Consider the following 21,615-nt stretch of genomic DNA (forward strand, 5'->3'; position numbering starts at 1 on the left):
GACTTCTCGTTACTCAGCAGTTTGGGGAGGGGGTGGTCTTGTGAAAGGAGGTTGAAAGTCGTCCCTGTGCAGCCCCAACTGAGAGCTGGAACAAGGCAGCCGTTTCTGAGCGGCTGGTTCATAGCTACTTCAAAGGCTCCCTAATCCTGGTGATGACCTAGCAAGGCCAGGTACAGCTCCCTGGAAGCCCTGGTGTATCTACCCAGGGCTGCTGGCTCAAATCAGGCCACACACCTGATTTCATATAGTGCCTGCTAAGAGGCTGGACTCAAACTACTGTCCTCAGACAACTCTCTTGCTGAAAGCAGAGGAGTGAATCTCTGCCCTCCAAATGGTGCCTCTGTGCACTATGTTCACTTGTAGAGCCAGCAATGTAAAAGAAACTCTCCCTTAAAGACATTAGGTTAACCTGAGGTGTCAAGTGGAAATAATGCACAGCCACCTGCCTTCTGAACAGATAATACAGGCTTCATCAGTGTCCTTCAGATCTGACTTGGGAGGAGTCCTTTGCTCCAAGGTGTTCTTGGGTCATAGCCCTTCTTCTTTGCCCAGACCATCAGGAAGTGATCCTAGAGCAAACCATCCTTGCATCCTGCTCTCACCAAAGTGATTAGGTTCAACAGGGAGGGATCTCAGTGTAAGCAATTCAAAGCCATGCCAAATTTTCAGAGGCAGCACAAAGAAACAGGGTGCAGAGTTTTTCAGAGCACACAAAAGCAACACCAAGAGATCAAAACTGAAGCCTACAGTCCTGGGGATGTGGAAGATGATAGGTATAGCAGTTAACTGGCTGATTTTCCCAGAAACATGTTCCGATTAGCAAGAAAACAAGCCATCTCTGCATAAATATGGGCAGACATGCACAGCTGCAGAGCAATCTCAGCAGCCTGCAGAACAGCAATATTGATCTGATGGGTGAGGAAGCAGCCTGCTAGAAACAGCCTGCTAGGGCTAGAATTTGTGTGGCCTCTGTGTGGATGCCCACTAGAGAATTAAAGAGTTTCTTGCCCCTCATCCCCATCCTAGACCTCACTTTGCCTCTGTATTTGCCCACCATGGGCACATGGTGCTTCAGAAGGGAAGAGGGAGTCACACAGCTACCCCAAGCATTAGGCAGAATGCAACAAACTCCATTTCAGAGAAGCAGGGAGCATCCTTTATCAGGCATACCCAACCTGGCTAGATTTCAGTGAAAGATGATGGAGAGAGAGCTTAACAGACAGTATGACTACACATAGACTTTTCCAAGGAAGGGTTTTAATTTCATTCATAAAGACAGGTTTTTTCCCCCAAGTACAGCTAACTCGTAACACCAGTAACATCAAAAATTTTCATGTAGTCATAAAGCAGGCAGACATGTGCATGGATTTGAGGGCACACAATTCTTAGATGGGTTCTTTTTTACTCCTACTAACACTGCTTTTATTTCAGTGAAGACGTACATTGGTTACACAAAAACATACTTCGTGTCCATCTCTCTGCTGTTATCAAAATGAAGACTCCATTAAGGCAACTATTACTATAGCTGGGTACCCAAAATGTCTACACAGTGGATTAACAACACAGAAGTCACATCTTGTGTAGCTCTCCACAGGACTTGCTTGTTAAGGGACAGCAGAGTGGATGTGATCCATATTCAAAAAGCACTGACAGATCTTCTATTTAGCAGGTTGCAGAGCAAACTGCCAATTTACTGTTCTTCCATAGTAAAAATATCAGGGAGAGAGAAAGCTGCTAAACTGCGTAGAAGGACTAGACTCCATTATCAGGGAAACTTATTTATTATTCTTAGTTATTTCTTTTTATTTTTTGCTCCCTTATACTTGGAGTCATGAAATCACAGCCTTGATGCTTCCTAGAAGTGTTCGTGGCTTACCTCTGCCCTCGACTCCCTTGAGGTTGTGAACAGCTTGCTTCTACAAACCAGAGTCTGCATTTCAAACCTTACCGCTGACTTTTGCTCTGGGTTTCTCCTATCCAGTGTCTATGGCGGGAGGAGGTGGACCCCGCAAGGCTGGGTCTGTGGTTAGAGGTGTGCCTCCCTGGCTGATTTGCAGCATCAAGAACTGGCAGGTAGACTGCAAAATTTCAAAGAGCTGATCTGGCAGCTGTTGTGTTCTACCTCCCCTAGCTACAAACTCACTTGACATCTTGTTCCTGAACACAAAATACTGCGAACTACGAGAACTTCACATTGAGTACACATTCAACAAGGAAGGGAAGGAAGGCAGCAGGGAAGGAGCAGGACAAAGACATCTCCTATGAGCCTTTCATTAGAAATCACATAACACACACTCTTCACACATTCTTCATTATTCCTAAAACACGGTTCCAGTATTGCTGTTCTGGCCTGTGCAGAGCTTTCCTAAAGTTAGCATCGAGCTATACGTACCAATATCATATTTCCCTTCATAGATTAAAAACATGGTTCCTAACAAAGCCATCAAATCACAGAAACACTTTTCATGATTTAAGTCTAGATGTTCTTCATTTTCCATAAATCAAAAACAACAACAACAAAAACTGTGACACTCTTCTTGGATATGTTTCAAAATCTGAAATCTCTGGGGCCCCTCTGAAGTGGCAAGTTGGATGGGAGGTGGTCAATAGGGCTCTCCAAAATGATAGGGGCAGAAAAACCCCATAAATACTTTCAGTCTTCCAGTGGTTTCAGCATGTCCCAGGTGGCATTTCCAGGCCTCTCCCCTTGGAGGATATGAATCAGTCCTCCCAGATTGCATGTTCAGCATACAACATAGCACTGTTGATATTAGCAGTCCTAGGGATAAAGGCATTGGTGTGTTTCAGCTCTCACGTGACAGCCAACATCCTCAGCGAAAAGCCATGGTAACTGTTGGACAGATTGGGCTTTTCACAGAGCCGCAGACAGCCCTGACACATCAGCGACGCAGTCTGAGGAAGAACGCGTGCTTACACTCCTTGCTGTCTAAGGAATAGTATTTGTCATAAAAATCCAAAATGTATTCTTCAGTCTTAAATCCAAATTTTTGGTAGAGCAGCATAGCAGGGTTGCTTGCAGAGACGTGAAGGGTTACATCTTTGCCCATGCAGGTCTGTCAAGTGGAGGAGGCGGGGAGGAAAATCACACAAGAGAATGAGAAAGCCTCTGGGGCAATGTGGAGGTGAAGAGATTCATAAGTTCTGGTATTTAAGTTACTGAGGAAATGTGAGGAAAAAAACCCACAGAAGTTACCACACATAGCAACAGCTGAAATGTGAAGGGAATGCTCCTGTTTCTCAAAGCCTTTGTTTCTGAGAAAGGGGGAATCTCTGACAATGGAAGCAGCTTTTGGATTATAATTTGTCAGCTTTCCATTGTCAATTGCTAAATAATTGTTAATTAAAACTAATCTCAGTGTATAGCACTAATCTCAAATACTTACTAACAATGGCCTGAAGAAAAGACAAAACATGCCAAAGGATCAGGCACTCTGCTCCTCCCCGCCAGCAAACAAAGCTGAACTCTTTTCAACTGCACTAGCAACACCAATGTACCCCAAGGCTGTCACGCTGGAATTCCTGTATATCCCACCCAATTCCTCTCCCAGCCTCCAGGGCACAGCGCTCACCTCCTGAGAAGGCAGAGAATTCAGTCAGAAAATGTCATTGCTAACGTTACCTTAAAGATCCCAGATTATTTAACCAGCAGTTCTCTGATAAAGATGCCAATATAATAATTTTTCATGCTTTCATCTAGTGATTTACTATCATTCTATGTGTAATGAATGTATTGTAACTCTAAGCGGAAACAGTAAGTAACATCCTTTAGGAAATTTCCATGATAATTCAGAGGAAAATCAATTCTTGCCCCCACAGGGATTTAAAATTGAGAGTCTTGGGAAAAAACTGGAATGAGAACATTCAACAGACACAGTTTGGTCCTGTGGGCCAGATATATTAAAGCATAACTTCTGAAAACAAAACTCATCCCTAAAGCTGTGCCTGCATCAAAGCATTTTCTGTTGCATTATGCTGTTCCCAAGAATTTATCCACAAACTAAGGGTGCTGACCCACAAGATGGAGAATTACCCAAATGTGTGAAAGTGGTTCTAGCTACAGAGTGTGTACCATACCATCAACCCAAACAGCCTGTAAAGCAGCACATACGACCTGACAATTGTGAATACAAGGTCAGAACCACCACTGTGTCTCCTGCATGACGAAATTCCACGGCAGTGGAGAAATCCAACATGAACCAAACACAGTGGTGATCTCTAATCACCCCACAAGCTGTTTGTAACATACCTAGCAAGTCTAATCAGCCTAAACCCTGCTTGGCTCTCCTCAACCTAATTGCTTTATGCTAGTCTACCTGTGAGCAGAATTAGGTTAACTGGCTGCAATAGGTCCTACAAAAAGCTGTAGTAATTCTCCACAGCAGACTTGCCAACACCTCCCAACCCTGACAGAGAGGGATGAGTCCAGCTGTTGGACCCATTCAAATCTTGGCTCATCTCTAAGGCCTGTTCTCACTAGGTGTTGATATCTCATATTAGCTGACTGCAGTTAAGGACAATTCAACACTCATCCAAACAGAGACACTCAGAAAATGTAAGGGCTGAATTTAAAATAGATTTGTTAGTGTACTAAATGCCTGTATCACCATGTAGAGGGAAGAGAGATGGACACTGCAAAGAGCTTTGCTGGTAGAAGAGTTACCCCCAGGCGTCCTTGAGGAGCTACCCTAAATGGAAACTGTTTTTCCAAGGTAGAGATCACAGTTCCCAAGGACCTGCCAGCACTCCTTACCTATCTCCAGCCAAATGAGTTGGAGTAAAAGCAATTTCGATAGCGAGTTTTTGCTAGTGCAGCTCATCTTGACTAAAACAAGTTAAGGAATGTTTTATACCTGCAACTCTGCCAAGAGATTTCAGGGAGTGGTAAAACTGTGGGCCCTGAAGAGAGACTGCTGGCTTCCGAAAAGGACATCTGTCTGCATCCTTGCTTAAAATTAAGCTGGGTTTCATGCAATTTAATTGAAGTAAGTAAATGGAATTAAGGCCACACAATTCCTGAATAATAGTATATAAAGGTTTAATGAAATTTAACTACTTTAGTACCACCCCTTTAGTTAGCTCAGATTAATTTTCCCAAGTGTCCCCATGGAACAAAGCCTAGTACAAGCTAGTTTGAACAAATCTGAATGAGGCTGCAAACATTTGTTCTTTATCTTCAACTCAGCTGGATCTGAACCAGCATATTAAAAGTAAAAGAGAATGATTAAGATCAGTAAGTGATTTAATGCAACTACACTGGTCACAGAATAAACCTCCAGGTCTAAGTAAGAAAAGCTGCAATAGACACTAACTGAACCTACCCAATATTATATCATTTTTCTTCTTCTATATCCACATTTACAATACTGCTGTTTTATGAACTATGGACCATTGAAAAGTTAATCCCAAGACAGTCAAAATCTACATCACATTACTAATCCCAAGCACCTGACCAGTAGGGTTTTTAAGTGATTTCACACTATAAATGTTCATATGGGCTGGTGACTGTGGACAGCCTGTGCAACTGTGTGAATAAGTAAACAGAGAAAGGGCAAGGGGAAAGAGACAGAAAGGAGCAAGACACCACTGCTTACTCTGTACTATTTGCATGTGTACACACAAGGAAGACGGGAAAGCTAGTTCTTTAGCAGAGACACAGGATCTTTTTCGTTACCTGGATAAGATGGTAGATCATGAAGGTTGCAATTCCAGCTCTTCTCCACTCAGGGTGAACTAACAGAAAAGAGATGTATGCTTCATTGTATTTCACGTCTGGCACCATAAAGCCAAAAGCAATAATAACTTTTTTGTAAAGAACAACAACGCTGAAGTCTGGATACTGCAGGCATTCGGACAAATCAATTCCTACAGAGAGAAAGATAAATAGCAGTTGAAAGCATCGCAAACAAAAAGTAAAGCAGACTATACTATGCCACGCTTACATGGAAATTCAAAGTTTAAATCCCTTTTGGAAACATTTATTTGATTCCTTCCTTCTGCCTTTATTTCAAAGCTCTGTGATTCAGAGATGCTTCAACCAAACACATAGTCAAAACAAGACTTTTGCCACTAATGTCAATAGGTGCTGGATTTAGCATGCACAAAGGGGAAAAGCCTGCTTGAAAATGGGGACTCCTGCAATCAACGTGAAGAAACTAACAAAGCTGATTTCCTCTCAAAGGACCTCAGGATGAACCTATAATGCAAGAAGCAGATTCTAAGGAATGGTTACAAAAACTCATCACACAATATCAGCATCCAGTTCTAAATATCCATATCGATAAAGATACTTGCATGTGCAAATGTTTGCTGGATAGGTTCCCAGTAGGTTTATGCTCCATTCCACCTGGGCCAGGCCAGTGCCAGGTTGGCGTCCACCATTACTATTCCAGTCCGCAAATGCCAAAGGACCTGCCTGAGGCAAGCCGGGGGGGAATTTAGAGCATACCAGCCACTCCATCCCACTCCTGCAGCAAAAACTCTCCAAGCACAGCAGACATAAGGCTGGGCGTCAGCATCACATGCATTACATGCCTAAGGTGTTCCTACCCCTTTTCTCCACCTGGCCAGGAGCTCCTACCTCCTCCCCTGTTGTGCGTACTCAGATATTTGCGGAGCTGCACTGTGAACCTGAGCAGGGATTTCAAGTCTATCAAAAAGGTTTGCTTTTAGCACATGATTATTCCCTAATCAGGGGTGTGAAGCAGCCTCTCAGACAGTGGTGCTGTCTGTGAATCACAGGCTGGACAGAAATAGCTGAAGTTGGTGACTTCTGAGTGGAGTTCCTCACCTTGCCTAATAATATGGCTGTTGCAGCCTAAGAACAGCCACACTGCGTGTTAGGGCCAAGCAGTTTAGTTCATAGCCCAGATGACTGCTTAGTAACTTGTCTGTGTAGACAGTCCCTACATGAGGTGCAAGACATGGCGGAGTCATGCCATAAATGTTAGTTTCATCCTCAAGGTGGCAATCACAGATTTATTTGGAAGGTGGGATAACAAAATCACAGAACATGGTTTTCCATGCAAGACTTCACAAAGCAGTACGCACAAATGAGCAGATGAATTACTTTCTTGCTCGAGAGCGAACTGGGTGGAGTAAGACGTGGGAGGAATTGATTGGCAATAGGGAGCAGTGTTAATTATCTCAAGGCTGCAATTGACTGTGAAATGCCTTAGAGCATGTCTGTACAGGAACACTACGTTGACCTGAGCACATTGGTGTCAGTGAAACAGGTCCATCCTCTCATATGCAGTTATTCCTGTAGGAAGATGCTTAACTCAGTACGGTTTACCACTTGCCTGCTCAGGAGATGTTTCCCGTTAGGACATGAAGACACAGGGCACCAGGAGAGACAAAAAGGGGGAATCTTGTTTCATGTCAGCTCATTTGCAGTAACTACCTGCATGCTTGTTTCTGCCTTGCAAAAAACATGAAAAACTCTGAAGGAAAGATTTGGAGGAAAAGTGGACTCACCTGGTGAGGTGCCTAAAATTTAAAGAACCCAACCAATGAGAGAACATAACTATTAGAAAACAACTGAGTGCATCTAAGATGCAAAATGCCCTCTACAAGCATCTTTTCATTTACTGTTATAGCAGCCACCAATCATTGGTGCCTCCGATACCTAAACGTAGGTAGGCTCAAGCTGTAATTTTTACAGCTATTTCTCTGAACAACAGTGCTAACTTAACTATGCCCTCTCAGCTGTATATCCCATCCCCAACACTGCCTTCTCAATAGTGCCAGCCCACCTCTTTGTGCAGCCACATGATGAGCTGACTCAGAAAACTGTTTCAGGTTAAAATTAACCCAGGAAATACTAGTGATTATTAACGAGTTCACCAGTTGGTTCGTCACATATTACTGTACTGGTACAGCAGTGTTGGGTCCAGGAAAAAGAAGGGGGGAGCTGCTTAAATCAGTATTTTCTGCTGAAAAGTAGTGCTTGTGAAGCTAAAGCCTTTGTGCCCAAACAGGGCCTCTGTGCTGGTGTAAGCACAGTGCTTTATCTTCAGAGGTATCACTTCCTCAGTTACCTCTCCTAACACAGACCAGGGTGCAATAACTGTATAACCCCAGCCTTAGAAAATTTTCACCAAGGAAGAGATGTTGGTTCCTGCTTGGAGACTGATGGGAGTGTCAGCTTTCTGATTTAATGATGCACAGTCCATACATAGTAGGGTGGAACCCACCCACGCTCCTTAACTTAAATAACACAGGGTGAGTCCCAAAGGTGCCACCCAACTTGGCCAGAACTTCAAATGCAGAATCAGAAGGGAGAGACTATGACAGAGGAATTCAGCTTTTGTTAGAACTGCAGTGTCTCATGTATTCTCAAACAGCCTGTGAAAAGGAAGATAGGCCAAGTTATTCCCTCTGAACTGTACAATTTGGACAACGACTAGCACAATGAGGTCTGATCCCGACTGCAGCTTATGTGCACTGCTGAACTACAAACAATGTTGAATCATTATCTGCAAATCAAAACATAAAGCAAACGGTTACTTTGAATAAAGGTGTGTACTGTTTGCCTTTGGCTTTTCTAAATCGGTCTGCAGTGCTGCAGAAGCTGCTGCATGTGGTGGACGAACATCACTATTACTATTCCAGAAGAGCTAGAGACTACAGCCTCATAACTGTAGGCCTCCAGTAAAGGACAGCCACTGTCCCAAGGAGCTTACAATTCAAGAGGTGATACAGAAAAATCAATGCCGAAGCTCTCCCACACCTTGCAAATACTGAGAAATAAAGAGCACCACCATAAAGTTTGCAGTAGTCAGTGCAATTCCCAGATTTCACTCCAACACATCAAGCCTATGGCTACTAGGAAGAAACTTTCTTATGAACTTAATAAGCATAAAGTATAAAATTGTTTCTTACTTCAAGGCCCTGATTCTGCAGAACATATAAATGGATGCTTGATGTTAGCAGGTGTCAGCTCCTATTGGCATCAATGGTATTACCCCAAATGACCTATTTCTTTAAGTGATATGCTAATTAGGGCCTAATTGCCCAGTTCTATATGATCTCAAAAGAAGAAGACACCAAATACATCTCTCCATCTCAGCTGCATTCCTATGACATCAGATAATGGTTTTCTAAGAACTGAGCCAGACACCAACTGAAGAAAAATCTGGCCCAATAGTATTTTTTTTGAAGAAAACCACTTCCTTCTTAAAAAAACAAGCAATAAAGGAATCTTACCAGGCCAGAAGAATTCATGGCACATGGAGTTTATAGTGGGTATGTGATTAGGGCGAACATAGCAGTAATCAATGGGTGCTTCTGGCTCAGCCTTCCAGTTGGGATCGGTCCTATGCGGATACGCCCGGATTTCTGCCAGCAGCTTGAGTTTTGGGGGCTTTGTCTCATAATCGCGCCTGCCAATGACATGCAAAGCAAACACAAAAGGCCAGTCAGCAACAATAACTGCCACTGCAGCTGATTGGGTGCTGCCCAATAAGTATTTTTTGACATGCTCAAGTTGGAACAAATGAACAGTCTTCTATTCATGCGGGAAACCAGCACCCAACTCAGCAAAAAAAACACTGTGTCAGAGGCCAAGATGCTTCCCGGGCCCAGAGCACATCAAGCCAGTCTGTCTTTACAGGAGGGCCAGGAAAATTATGGTTCTGACCCAAGAAGAGGTGCAACTTGCATTGAATGGCTACCATGATTCCCTCTCTGACTTGCCCGCTCTTGGAGATTCCCCTTCCTGATGCAGAGCCATCTAGCTGTTCAGCTAACTAAATCACTGTGCCTTCAGGGCTGCCATAATAAACTGGGCTGTAAACTGCAGGGAGGGATGAGGATCACTGCCGCAAGGAAGGTGTCCTCTCCATGGGCTGTTCATGAGCAAAGAGCAAATTCAGTCTCTGTCTGTACCTGATGTAAGGCTTCAGGACACGAGATGTGTAAGGACTGACAATACTGTGGTCTGTCAGCAGGTCTTCTGAGCCTACCAGTCGATACAGAAATTTCGTTGTCTGCTGTCGATATCCCTTCATGGCAGGCAGCATTGTCTACACGTACAAAAAAAAAAAATCCAAAACACATCAGGAAGATAATGACTTAACATGGAGGAATCACATCAATAGAGAGAGAAGGGCTTGTGCAATAAGGGCTTTCCTCTACGACAGGATGGCCTGGTCCCACAGCACAGCGATCCCACCCAACAGTCTGCAGTGCACTCTCAGATTCAGTGCCTGAGCTTATGAGCTGCACACATCGCTCAGCAAAGCACTGGAAGTGCTCTCTCTCCTGCACGGCACAAAAGAACAGCCTTTGATTGTGATAATTTCAGGTCTCCATCATCACAGTGTTTTGAAAGGGTTGGAGTGCAAATACACAGAAATTTGTAGTGCTGCTACTTATAGAGAGCTGTGCTGTATGAGCATTTTCCAGGAAGAAAGGGGCTTGTGAGAGCATTGGTGGGGATACGGCCCCAAGGCAAAATGAGGCTTGTTCACATAATCCTTTTCACTTTGGGAGTCAGATATCCTTAAGGTGACGATGCTGTCTGCACCAAAGCTCTAAAATGACCAGTGCCAACAGCTCACTTAGATCTGAAAACACTCACCTGGTATCTGTCCAAGATCCTGAAGTCCTGACTGGTAGTTCTGTATGTTGCTTGTCCTACTGGGGGCCTGGGAACACCTCCTTCTTTGGCTCCATAAATCCCATCAACCAACAGCAGTGCAGCATTCACAACTTGGTCCAAGTCAAAGAGGGGCAGTCCTCTTTCCCTCTTGGCCTGCCTGACTATCAGTTTGCGCCTCAGTCTCCGGGCCTCTGGGGTCATGCTCATGGCATTGGGACAGGCTTCCAGTCTCTTCAGCAGCAACTTTTCCTCATAGATACTAACGGAGGTATGCTTGGGAGCTCTGGGTTTAGCATCCTTATCCAGCTGTGGTTTCCTCTTGTCTCGCCCCCTTGCCTGCAGGGATGTGTTTGACTCTTCAGGATCTTCACTGTCACCTTCCATCCTTTCTGCTTTTTCTTCTTCGCTCTCCACCTCTTGCTTAATCTGCTCGGCTGTCTTCACTTTTTTTCTACTTGTTATCACAGTCCCAGCCCCGGCAGTCCCACTTGGAGGAGGCACATACTCTATTCCTGGGTCTATGACTCCATCTCCTTCCATCTCTTCATCATCTGTTCAATAGATCAAAATAACCCAGGAAGAAAATGTCAATATCAGAGCCCCATTTCAAAGAGGGTTGTCACAAGACTTTTCTGCTAAAGGAAAATAATGTGGGTTTACCCCAAATGCTCCATTTTCTGTTTAACTTCTGGGCCTCCTGATTTTGGATGCCTGAAAGGAGATACCTTAAGGAGTCCAATTTCAGGACACAGAATCAATCCCCCTCTGAATCTGTCTTCCAGTTTGGTATCCAAAAACATTGTGCTCCTGAGCTGTAAGCTCACACTCTTTGACAAATTTTAAATTGCGTTTTCATTTAATTGCTTACTGGAAAATTCCTGAAGATTTGGGATCAAATGACCAAGCTGGTAAGCTACATCTTCAGCTAGAGTACCCTAGAGAAATTCTGTTTAAACTGAGGGAATAATTAGGAGTTACGCAAGCATAGGATTGATCCCTCTACAGAAATACATTATCTTTCCTTGCAACAAGAAGTGCTTTATTCTCTACTTTCTCCATTAGAATGAGATCTGGCTCCTTAAGGAACTATCAGCTTTCAGCCTGAATCAGTGTATTGCAACCTGACAGAAATTTAACATCTGTTAGCTGGGATTGCTAACTGTCCATGTTCAAACCTACAGAACTACTGAAACGCTATTGTGAAAATAAAAGTTCACTCATTTAAGGAACAATCAAGGCAAAATTAGAGTTATCTAACAGTGTAACTCATGTTGCAGTAAAACACTTGTGTTGAATGGTGCAGCAATCGCTAGCTGAAATCTGCCCACTGTTCTTCTGAGGCATTCAGGATGCCTAAGAAGAGGATAATGGTTGTTCCTTCTGGTCTTAGAAGCTGTGACTACAACTATGAAAATCTAATTAAGATTATATGCAATTAAGACAAAACATAATTTTGTCAGTCAGTTTCCATGTTGTCTTGAAAAAATCGTGCAGCTCATTGGGAGTTTCCCTTTTTTAATATCTTGCTTGAAAACTAAGCTTCCTATTAAACAAAAAGACATGGCATCTCTTACCATGAAACAGAGCCTGTGGTGGCATGACATCTGGGATGAGATCTGCTTCTGAGAGAAGGCTAGGAGTAGCTGAATGCGAGGCTGGAGTTCCAGGAGCAGAGAAGTCCAGAGATGGGGAAGGAGATGGGCTTGTCAGAGGAGTGCGATCTGAGGAGCTCAAGGAAGAAAAGTCAATCACCTCTCCTTTCTCAAGAACTATGTCAGGGCGACGACCTCGACTGCTGAATTTAACAGGTGTGGAGGAAGTGCTCCGGTCCAGGAAGCCAGCTGCCTCCTTCTGGGCTCTCCGAATATCTTTGGCTTCCTGAGTGCGAGACCTCTTCTCCTTCAGCTCCATGGCTGACTCAACTGGATTGCGGCTCACCCGTTTCCTGAGTCCTTCCACAGTAATGATGGGATCCAGAGGTGGCTTTGAAGCTGCTAAATAAGTAGTTTGGTTATTCTAATGGACACTGAGCTCCTGCAGTCACTGTATACATACCATACAGACATATGAACCGGTTAGCTAAAAATCTTAACAGACATATTTTGAAAATATCCAGGAAATTCACTCCAAGGCTTGTAACAAAGTCTGTGCACCACTAAAGCCTCATTTTAAGCCCCAATCTCGCTCCTCTGCACAGAAAGGAATTTGCATCTAGTGTGGACAAAAGAAAAAACACTCCCCAGGATAAAGAGCAGCAGAGAAATTGTAGATTTCAGCTGCACAAAGCTCAGAAGACTTCAAATCACAGTTTGTACAAATGCAAAGAGGCAATAACATATAATGGGCTTCTTCTCATAATACAATATAGTCCTCTGAAATCAACCATTACAGCAGAGCAGAACTAAAAAAAATCAAGTGCTGTAGTTGTCCATACACGGAATTGCATTGTTTTAAATAAACTTTTCTCATGTCTTCCAGCACCATCAGGTCTGGCCCAGCTAGGAAACTATTCACCACCCTGGAAATAGTTACCTTTTGCCTTCAGTGCAGATGCAGGCAGCTTCTCTCCTTCAGGTTTCATTGTTGGGGGTTTATTATGAACAAGTTTCCACCACCCTGGTTCTCCAAATTCCTGTGCTCCGGAGCGGAAAAACAAGGGGCTTCCTACAGAGAGACAGCCAGCAACCGTGCTCCACCATGTCGAGGTCTTTTTCCTACAGTGGGACAGGGAAAAACAAGTGTTAAGTCGCCATTCACTAGCTGTGTTTTTATCATGAAGCCTCCCTCCACAAAGATGAAAAGGGCAGCATGCTTTTGCCACTGACACTAATGCATGCTTATGTACTCACTATTCTCCCGGCCTCAGAGAGTTGAAGGATTAATGAATTGCTTCTCAAATAGAGAACCACTCTGAAGAACACTCTGCAATGTATTGATTGGCTCTGATCTACAGAGTGCTATGAACATATGTCCTGTAAATGCCATGCAACTACAGCATTGCAAGACCTCATTTGTCTTCTTTTGTCAATGAGTCACAATCCACTGAGCCTACAAAGGACAGGTCTACCTTGCCACTAGAGCCCCAGTCTTTCAAATACTCACATACTCATTGAACACACTCAACAGTTTTATAATGACACAAGAGCAGGAACAGGATCCCAGAGATAGCTGTGTTGACTTAATGTTACAGAGGCATATTCCATTACTGAAGACGGTAAACAGGACTCAGGGTGTACAGGATGGGAGAGGCAAGGGGAAGATAGGGATAAAGGTGTCACTTCACACAGAAGGAAAGAGAATCTTAATTTAAATTCCTGCCCTAACGACTTTGAGCTTTCAATCCATTTAGCAAAGTATGTTCCCAAAGCTGCAGGATAGGATCCCAAGGGCTGAATTCACAAAGAGGTTTAGGATCAGATGACTTCACTTTTAACTGGCCTCTACTTGCTTGAATCCATAGCTGCAGCCTGGTCAGGCACTGCAGAGGAGAGGTAGGAGTATGAGAAACAAAACACTGAGGACAACAACTGAGGAGGAGGAAATGTCAAGGTAACAGAAGGACAGTGTACACTTGTCAGGAGCTAAACTCTGCAGCCCCATCTCTGCTTGGGGTTCTCTGTTACAAAGCTTCTCCTGCAGCATGGGGAACAGGATCTGTATTAGTCAACAAACCTGAGTCAGGTGCACTCACTGAACTGTTTTTGAGTCATGTTTTTACCCTCTTAGGAACAGGGAGCTGCATTTAAGCCTTTCACTTTGTGGGATGGTGTAGTCTGCATCAGGCATTTGAGGCACAGCTCCTTCCTCTTAGAACTGGTCACAGGACTAATTTAAATGTCCCTTAGGGGAGAATGAGTGAGAGTAAGTGTTAAAAAGTTGATCCTGTAGCCAGTAACTGAGATACTCCCCTGGCACTGGAGAATCAGGTCTAAAGCCATCTTTTGCACAGGCTCTCAGGATTCCTCCTTGCTTTGCACATCTCCACTGGCAAAAAACTTCAGTATTCAGTGGCTAGGCTTAACTGAGCATGTATTTGCTGCTGTCTGAATGCTGCAATTAGACATCTTAGGGTATTGACTCTCCAATGGGGAGGGAGGGGGGATTAAAGTCAAATGCCCCAGTTTGCAGCATGGAGTGTTATAGTAAGTCTAGATCAGCAGTAGTTTAATATGTGAAAGATGTAAAGTGGAGCAGTTCAGGAACTGCTACACACATGGTTCAGCTGCCCCTGCTCCAGCAGCAGTGAGTTCCAGGCAAGGCGGGGAGCACACCGCTGAGGGCAGTAATCACTTCATCTGAATTTAATCAGAGCTAGGAGGATCAACCTCATAGGGCAGGTCTCAAAAGCCAGCAGCAAACACTGGGAGGTGATGGCTCCCTGAGTGAGGGACAATGGGCCATCAGCTGCCTTCCTGTCAGGATCCTGCTGTTTGCAGAGGAAACAAATACTAACATTACTGAGAAAGAGCAAGAAGGCCCAGAGAAGCAATGAAAGCAATGCTAAAGAACAAACCTAGTTAGGAAAAACAGATCTTGCAACAGAGAAATCCCAGAGAGGGGGGAGAAGTCTGTGAAATCAATCAAATCTACAACTTGCTTGCTCCATTCCTTTTAATGCAGATGCATTAAAAAGTGAGTTTTGTTTTTGACCAGTTCAGTGTGCTCAGAAAAAAATGTGATGTTGGCCTATACAGCACACAAGGCATCATGCCACAGAAGGTTACCATTTATGAAAAGGACTCTTATTCTGACAGTTTCTTCCTTAATACACATCAAGTGTGAAAACCAGATTTCAATGGTTTGTAATACATGCTATGTAAGAGATATTCTATTAAGATCCAAAACAAGCTAAAAGACAAGGTTCAGTTTTCTTCTTTGTGGAACCTGGTCCATACAAGCTTTATAGCTGAATAACATGGTCCATTGTTGGAGATTTTTTTTGGTTTTGTTTTGTTTTTTTAAAAAGCCTGGGCAGATGATATCAGAACTAGTCCATGCATCGTGACAATTTATAAAAGACTCAAATGCTCTGACTCTGCAGGTTCATATACTACCTAAAGGCAGGTAATACACCAAAAATATATGCTTCTATGTTGCTTTTGTGCAACGTTCCTTTTTTTTCATTGAAAAATGTTTATTAGTTCCCAGAATGACCCCTCATGTCTATATTCAGGTTCTTAATATTAAATTCTCCCATTTTCTGAATAGCAAAGAATAATAGAGATGTCATTGAATAAACCAGGATTCCTGTTCTCTAGCTGTGTAACAGTTTCTTCTTCATTCTGCTCACCAATCAGAGCTTCAGGGAAACATGATGTCTTTACCTGTTCCCTAACAAGAAAGTCCAGTGTTTCTCAATAAAAGCACAAATATCTTCTTTCCACCTGAAGTACCCTTGACGGCCAGTTCCTTCCAGAGACAAATTGTACATTGCCAGCATGACAACCTGGAAAAGAAAATGTTAGAAGCAGAAAAAAATCCATTTGTATCATTGCATGGGGAAAAAAAAAAAATCTTTGCGTCCTCTTAAATGTCTTATTTTTTGCATCACCTCATAGGCAATTTCTGTAATCCATCTTCTTCCTGCTTTCATATTCCTCTTTCTTGTTAAGCACACATTTTTCAATTCCTCCCAGAGATTCCTCCATGCCAGGGGAATAACAAGCTACTTAGTTATGCAGGTTTATAATGAGATACAAGCCTTTGCCTAAGAGTAGTATAAAAGAACTATATCACAGCTGGGATATGACTGTAGTGTGGAGGCTTGATCTATTATATGCCTAAACTAAAAGACAAGTTTGAAAATCACACCTCATTATGAGTAAATCCCAGAAGACAAGCTGTTAATTACATTTAACCAGTTCACTCAACACACCTAAAATAGTGCAGCTAGGCTTAAATCGCCTCTCAATAATCACACAGCCTCAGCTGGATACCACTTCCAGTGGGGACATATTTTTCACTTTCATAGAGGTTTCAAATATAGCTTTTTAGGGAGATGGTCTGCTAGCAATGGGCTATAGCTTCATAGAACATATCCCTGAAAATGGCAAAATGAGGAAATACAGACAGCTTTAATGTCCCATGTACCCTATTCCTGCCCCCTCATGATCCCTCTTGATTTGATAACTATTTCTCTAGAGATTTATACACCTTTAAACTCATGTCTCAGAACTTCAAAAACACTTATATTTTCAATAGGCTAAAGACAAGGGTTTGTTGAGGCCACATACTCTGAAAAGTCCAGAAATCACTGTCCCCGTTTTTCCTAATTCAAATACAGTAATTTGACCACTTCCATCAACCTGACTTACCCCAGCAGCAGTATCTGGCTGCTGGAAGCCTAGGAAGATATATCCTTCACTTGTCAGCTTTCTTCTCAGCCAGTTTTTGAATTTGTCTTTCCCTTCCCCATATCATTCTCCTCCCACTCCAGTGGAAAAATCTGAGTGCCTAGTAGCCTTTGCTCTCCGGGTCTGTAATTTGGCCAATAAATTCTACTGTTCTGCTAGCCACAGCTCACTATGCTAACCTTTTCCCCTATGCAGCCCTGCACTAGGCACCATCAGAAAGCACCGTAGAAGTTACTACTGAAACTGCTCACACACTGTATCAGGGGAGACCTGCAAGTGGCCACATTTGCCAAACTGGGTCTGCATAACACCAGCAAGAGCACTACAAAACAGCCCTTTCACCTGAAGAATCCCAGGTCCTAGCACTCTCAGTAACATTACCAGCTTCCCTGAGATGAAGTACAACATTGCCCAAGACCACTAGGTACAATTACAGTTGTTTTTAAAGACAACAGCAGGTTGCCCACAGCTAAAACTGAGCTGAAGGTTTTTAAATGATCTGTTACGAGACGGTGCATCACTCCTGTCCCAAAGGATGAAAACAGATGTCTCGCACATAGTGCCTAATATTCTGCATGTGTGAACACTTAATGCTGAGCAGCAGCCACTGCTTGATCAAATTCACCTTATGCAGGGATAACCTGCACTGCCTGTCTGCTCCTCCTCAAATTAAATGGGAGCACCAGCACCCTCGTTAGAGCAAGATGATGTGCACCAGTCTGCCTCAGCCCTATTATAGTGAGGCATTATTTCTAACTCACTTAAAACTTCCTGTTTTAGGGGGAAATGGGAAGAGTCTTTGCAAATCCCTAAAAATTCTTAATTTCAATCCAAACTAAGCTGCATCTCATATAAGCAATTCTTCTGAGAGATGTCACTGTAATTGCCAGTGTCTCCACAATAGAGTGGCTGCTGTGTAATTCAGATTATTTTGGTTGCTCAGGTGTGCAAGTGACTGAAGTAGTAAATTTCAGCAGTAAATACCAGCAAGGACTATTGCTAGCAAGTAGACAGCCAAGTCACAGCTTATTTAGATTACAGACAGCAGAAATAGCTTTGTGTTCAGGCAGCTGGCAAACTTTCTGTTTGTATATTGCTACTTCAGTAGCTTTACATTTGCTTACATACACAAACAATTGCTCATGCTTAGCAGCCAAATTGCATGCATTTTGCTTTTCCAAACTTGCCTGGGGCCATGAATTCAGGAGCAACATGAATGAAAAAAACAAAACAAAAAAAAGAGAGGAATGTGGTTTGTATGATTACCTTCCTATTTACTTGCCAAATGCTCATGTTCTAATATGCAGGCAATCCTTAGCGACTTAATTTCTGAAGTTCATGGATGTCTTTCTTTGTTATCTATACCCAATCCTCATTTTCTAGGTAGTGCATGCACAACATAAACAACAATTTTATAAAGTCCTGTGCTTATTCTGCTGGGACGAATATTTCTACTTACTTGTTGCCATGTTAACCTCAGCCGTTCAAATTGCTCCTTCCCATCTTCTGAGCAATCAGAGCAAGTAAACCTGAAAAAGTTATCTCCTTTGAGGTAGCTGAGCTGTTCTCTCAGTTGACCTACAACAAATAGGCAAAATAGCAAATTATTTGTCCTTTTGTAGGAAAAATGCTGCAAAGAATATTTGGATTCCCTACAAGATCAGGCAGAAAAGTACTTTTGCCTTTTTCTGGAGTCCAGTGATCCAGACAGTTCCTAAGAAGTTTCAGAATTCACTGTGATGACTAAGGTACAGAGTAATTTTACTGCTACAGAAATCAGCACTGACCAACTGAAATGCACAGACATTAAGAAGAGGTGTCCTACTTAACATCTGAACACATGTAAAAAGCTAAAGGGTTTGCTTGTTTGCTCTGCATTTTTCACTCCTTCTTGCTCCCCCAGGCTAAATGATATACTTCAGTAAATAACTGTTTTTCCACTCTACTTAAAAAAGCTGAGCTGTAAAAAAGGTATGCAACTGCAAAGGCTATTAAAATATACAAGCTTTCTCTTTCTTGTCACCTTTCCACTAATTATTATGTAATTTTACAGCTCTCTTTTTCCCTTTCCCTGTCCACATATCACTAACAAAGTAAGACTGTCAATCCCTGTTTACAGCAGCTTACAGGATACACCAAAGTAGACATGGTGTGGAGCTTTAAGGTATTTATTACTCCTTTCAGGGGTTAATCTTCTTTCCTTGAGACTGCAAGCCAAAAGAATGGCCTTAGTGGACAAAAAGGAATGATATTATCAGGAAACATTTTTTTTTGTCTACCATTCATGCATTAGGCCCCAAATCAGCAAAGCATTTCAGCCAGTGCTTTGCTGCATAAAGCTCACCCTGAATACAAATTTATCTGAACAAAAGCGGTCTGCTGGGATGGAACCAGCTGTAAAAGCCCACACGTCCAAAAGTTAAAGGTTTTAATTCCACATTTCTGCAGCAGAGCATGGGAAAAAAAAGGTAAAAAAAGTAAAAAAACCCAAGCAGATGAATTTGAACTTCTAAATTCACCAGGGGTTAATTTACACACAAATGAATATTAAAAAAAAAAAAAAAAAAACACAAACCATGGAAGCACTTAAGACTAAGCCTTTCTGAAAATTCACATATGAAAGGCCATTTTTTGAAAGTATTGCACCTCTCTTACTACATTGTGACACTAGATCAAGCATTTCCCAGCGCTATAGGGCTGCTCTGCTTTTGTAATGAATTGCAGAATTTTGCTATTAAAGTTGCACCTATGTCTTTGATGGGAAAAAGCACCCTTGTTAGATTAGCAGAATTTCTAGAAGGTAATTCAACACAGAAAGAAATTATTTGTCTGAGGCTGTTGGCAGCTTTCACAAACAACAACTGACATCAGTTTAATTGAACAATAGTAAAGAGAACAGTATTTCCTTTTTCCAGCTTGTTTACTTTACACATTTGTATCTAGTTACCGTTGCTCTGTGATCAGCTTTCTCTGCTCTTTGGATTTGTTACACAGCAACAACAGAGAGGAACATCTTTGTAAAACAGCACAAATTGAGTGTAAAATTAAGTGTTCTCAGACGCAATATCTCATGCTACCTTGGTCTTGGTTGCTTTTTTTTTTGAGAAATTAATAATTTTCAAGTTAATGTGTCCCCTTAACTGCTCCTCACTGTATCTTGATAGCACTATGCTGGCTCCATTAAGCTAACAGCAAAACACTCGCTGACCTGCCTTTGAGAGGAGATTTCTACCCTGTAACTTTTGGTGAATTCAAAGATGGCAAAATGGGCAGCTGATGTATATGCAAGGCAGACGCCACCTGAAGAGTGCACCATTTCTAGCCACAAACAAACTGTACTTAGCAATATGTAGGTTTTAGATCTAATAATAGATTCAATAATTTAGATTTGGGAAAGTAACATCTAGTCTCTTACTTAGCTAACAAAATATATCTTATGTCAAATAGCAGCAGCGGAGAGATCAAGTGATCCAACCTGCTCCAAATGCCTCCAAAAGCTACCTGCTAAAGGCTTGACGTGCCTCTGTGAAACCTAAATTAAATTCACATTATCAGGAAATCATTAAGGTTGAGATTTAGTCATAAATTCCACAGATGTGACAAACTAACCAGCAAAAAAAAAAAGAAAGAAATAACACCACCTACAGAACCCTTTTCATCTGTAGATCTTTCTAGAAACAATCATTATCTTTACTTCTCTGATGAGTGAAGTGCAAAGTCACTTGGCTAAAGTCACCTAACATGCCAAGACCAGAACTTGAAAGCATGCTCACACTTCCAAAGTGCTCACACTTCGTTGCTTTCAGTTCACTAGATTGCTTGCTTTCAGTTTACAAACAGTCCCATTTTTTTTACTGGGGAATGCCAGTTTTGTACACTCATATGGTTCATGGGTGTAAGCACCTGATGCACGCAAACACAACAAATGGCTTTAGGCTGCTGGGCTCTGCCTGATGCCAAAAAAGCATTTCTTCTCAATGACAGAATAAGGCTAAATAGAGCTATCTTTTAAAATGGATAGCATAACCACCTTGCCTCACTTTGAGGCCAGGTGAGACCCACACACTGTATTTTGAGGGTACATATCAACCGTAATAAAGCACACTGGAAATGGGAAGTGCTACAAGAAATAATAAAAACAGCATCCTTACTGGCTGGTATCCACTTCTGACACTTCTCACAGTAATAGGACATTTCCTCCATCCAAGATGCATCACCCTCATCACTGTTCAGAGAGTCTCCGCTCTGATCGTGCGATAAATCCACGGAGGCCTGATCCTCAGACTCAACGATCAGGAGGGTCTCCCCTTCCACCTCACCCTCCTCCAGACCTTCCGAGGTTGACGTCCTTGTCGCTTCATCATCATGGCGACTCAGCAGCCCACTCATGTGAACGTTATTAGCCATCCTTTACCACATAAAGGAAGATGGTGTTTATATTACACGGAGCCCTTCCTCCTCGCATTCACAAGACCATCTGCACTGCATGTGCCACTCAAGTCTTCACACGTGGAAGTGCTGAAGATAGAGGCTCTATAGTTTTTGAATTGTATTATAATGTATCAGAAAGAAATGGTCTTTCACAGATTACCTCCACTTACTTCTGAGCTATCAGATAGCAAACCTTGCCAAATGCATTTA

The 21,615-nt window shown here is 42.5% G+C and overlaps 1 protein-coding gene across 3 annotated transcripts; it reads right to left on the reverse strand.

Annotated features, from left to right (window-relative positions):
- Positions 1-1,237: 1,237 nt before the first annotated feature.
- On the reverse strand, positions 1,238-21,383 carry KAT14 (lysine acetyltransferase 14). 3 transcript variants are annotated; one of them, XM_026104193.2, is made up of 10 exons: positions 21,126-21,383; positions 18,434-18,552; positions 15,946-16,067; positions 13,154-13,335; positions 12,196-12,612; positions 10,601-11,172; positions 9,907-10,043; positions 9,226-9,401; positions 5,693-5,883; positions 1,238-3,074 (listed from the first exon to the last, which is right to left on the reverse strand). In XM_026104193.2, the coding sequence occupies exons 1-10, from the start codon at positions 21,379-21,381 to the stop codon at positions 2,901-2,903; spliced, it is 2,346 nt and encodes a 781-aa protein (XP_025959978.1). In that variant the 5' UTR covers positions 21,382-21,383; the 3' UTR covers positions 1,238-2,900. The 3 variants fall into 3 exon arrangements, with proteins under 3 accessions (XP_025959978.1, XP_025959977.1, XP_025959979.1); XM_026104192.2 differs by having other exon boundaries at positions 12,196-12,615; XM_026104194.2 differs by having other exon boundaries at positions 3,072-3,177; positions 12,196-12,615.
- Between the last annotated feature and the right edge of the window lie 232 nt (positions 21,384-21,615).

This window comes from Dromaius novaehollandiae, chromosome 3 (assembly GCF_036370855.1).
Source record: "Dromaius novaehollandiae isolate bDroNov1 chromosome 3, bDroNov1.hap1, whole genome shotgun sequence".
Taxonomy (NCBI): Eukaryota; Metazoa; Chordata; class Aves; order Casuariiformes; family Dromaiidae; genus Dromaius; species Dromaius novaehollandiae.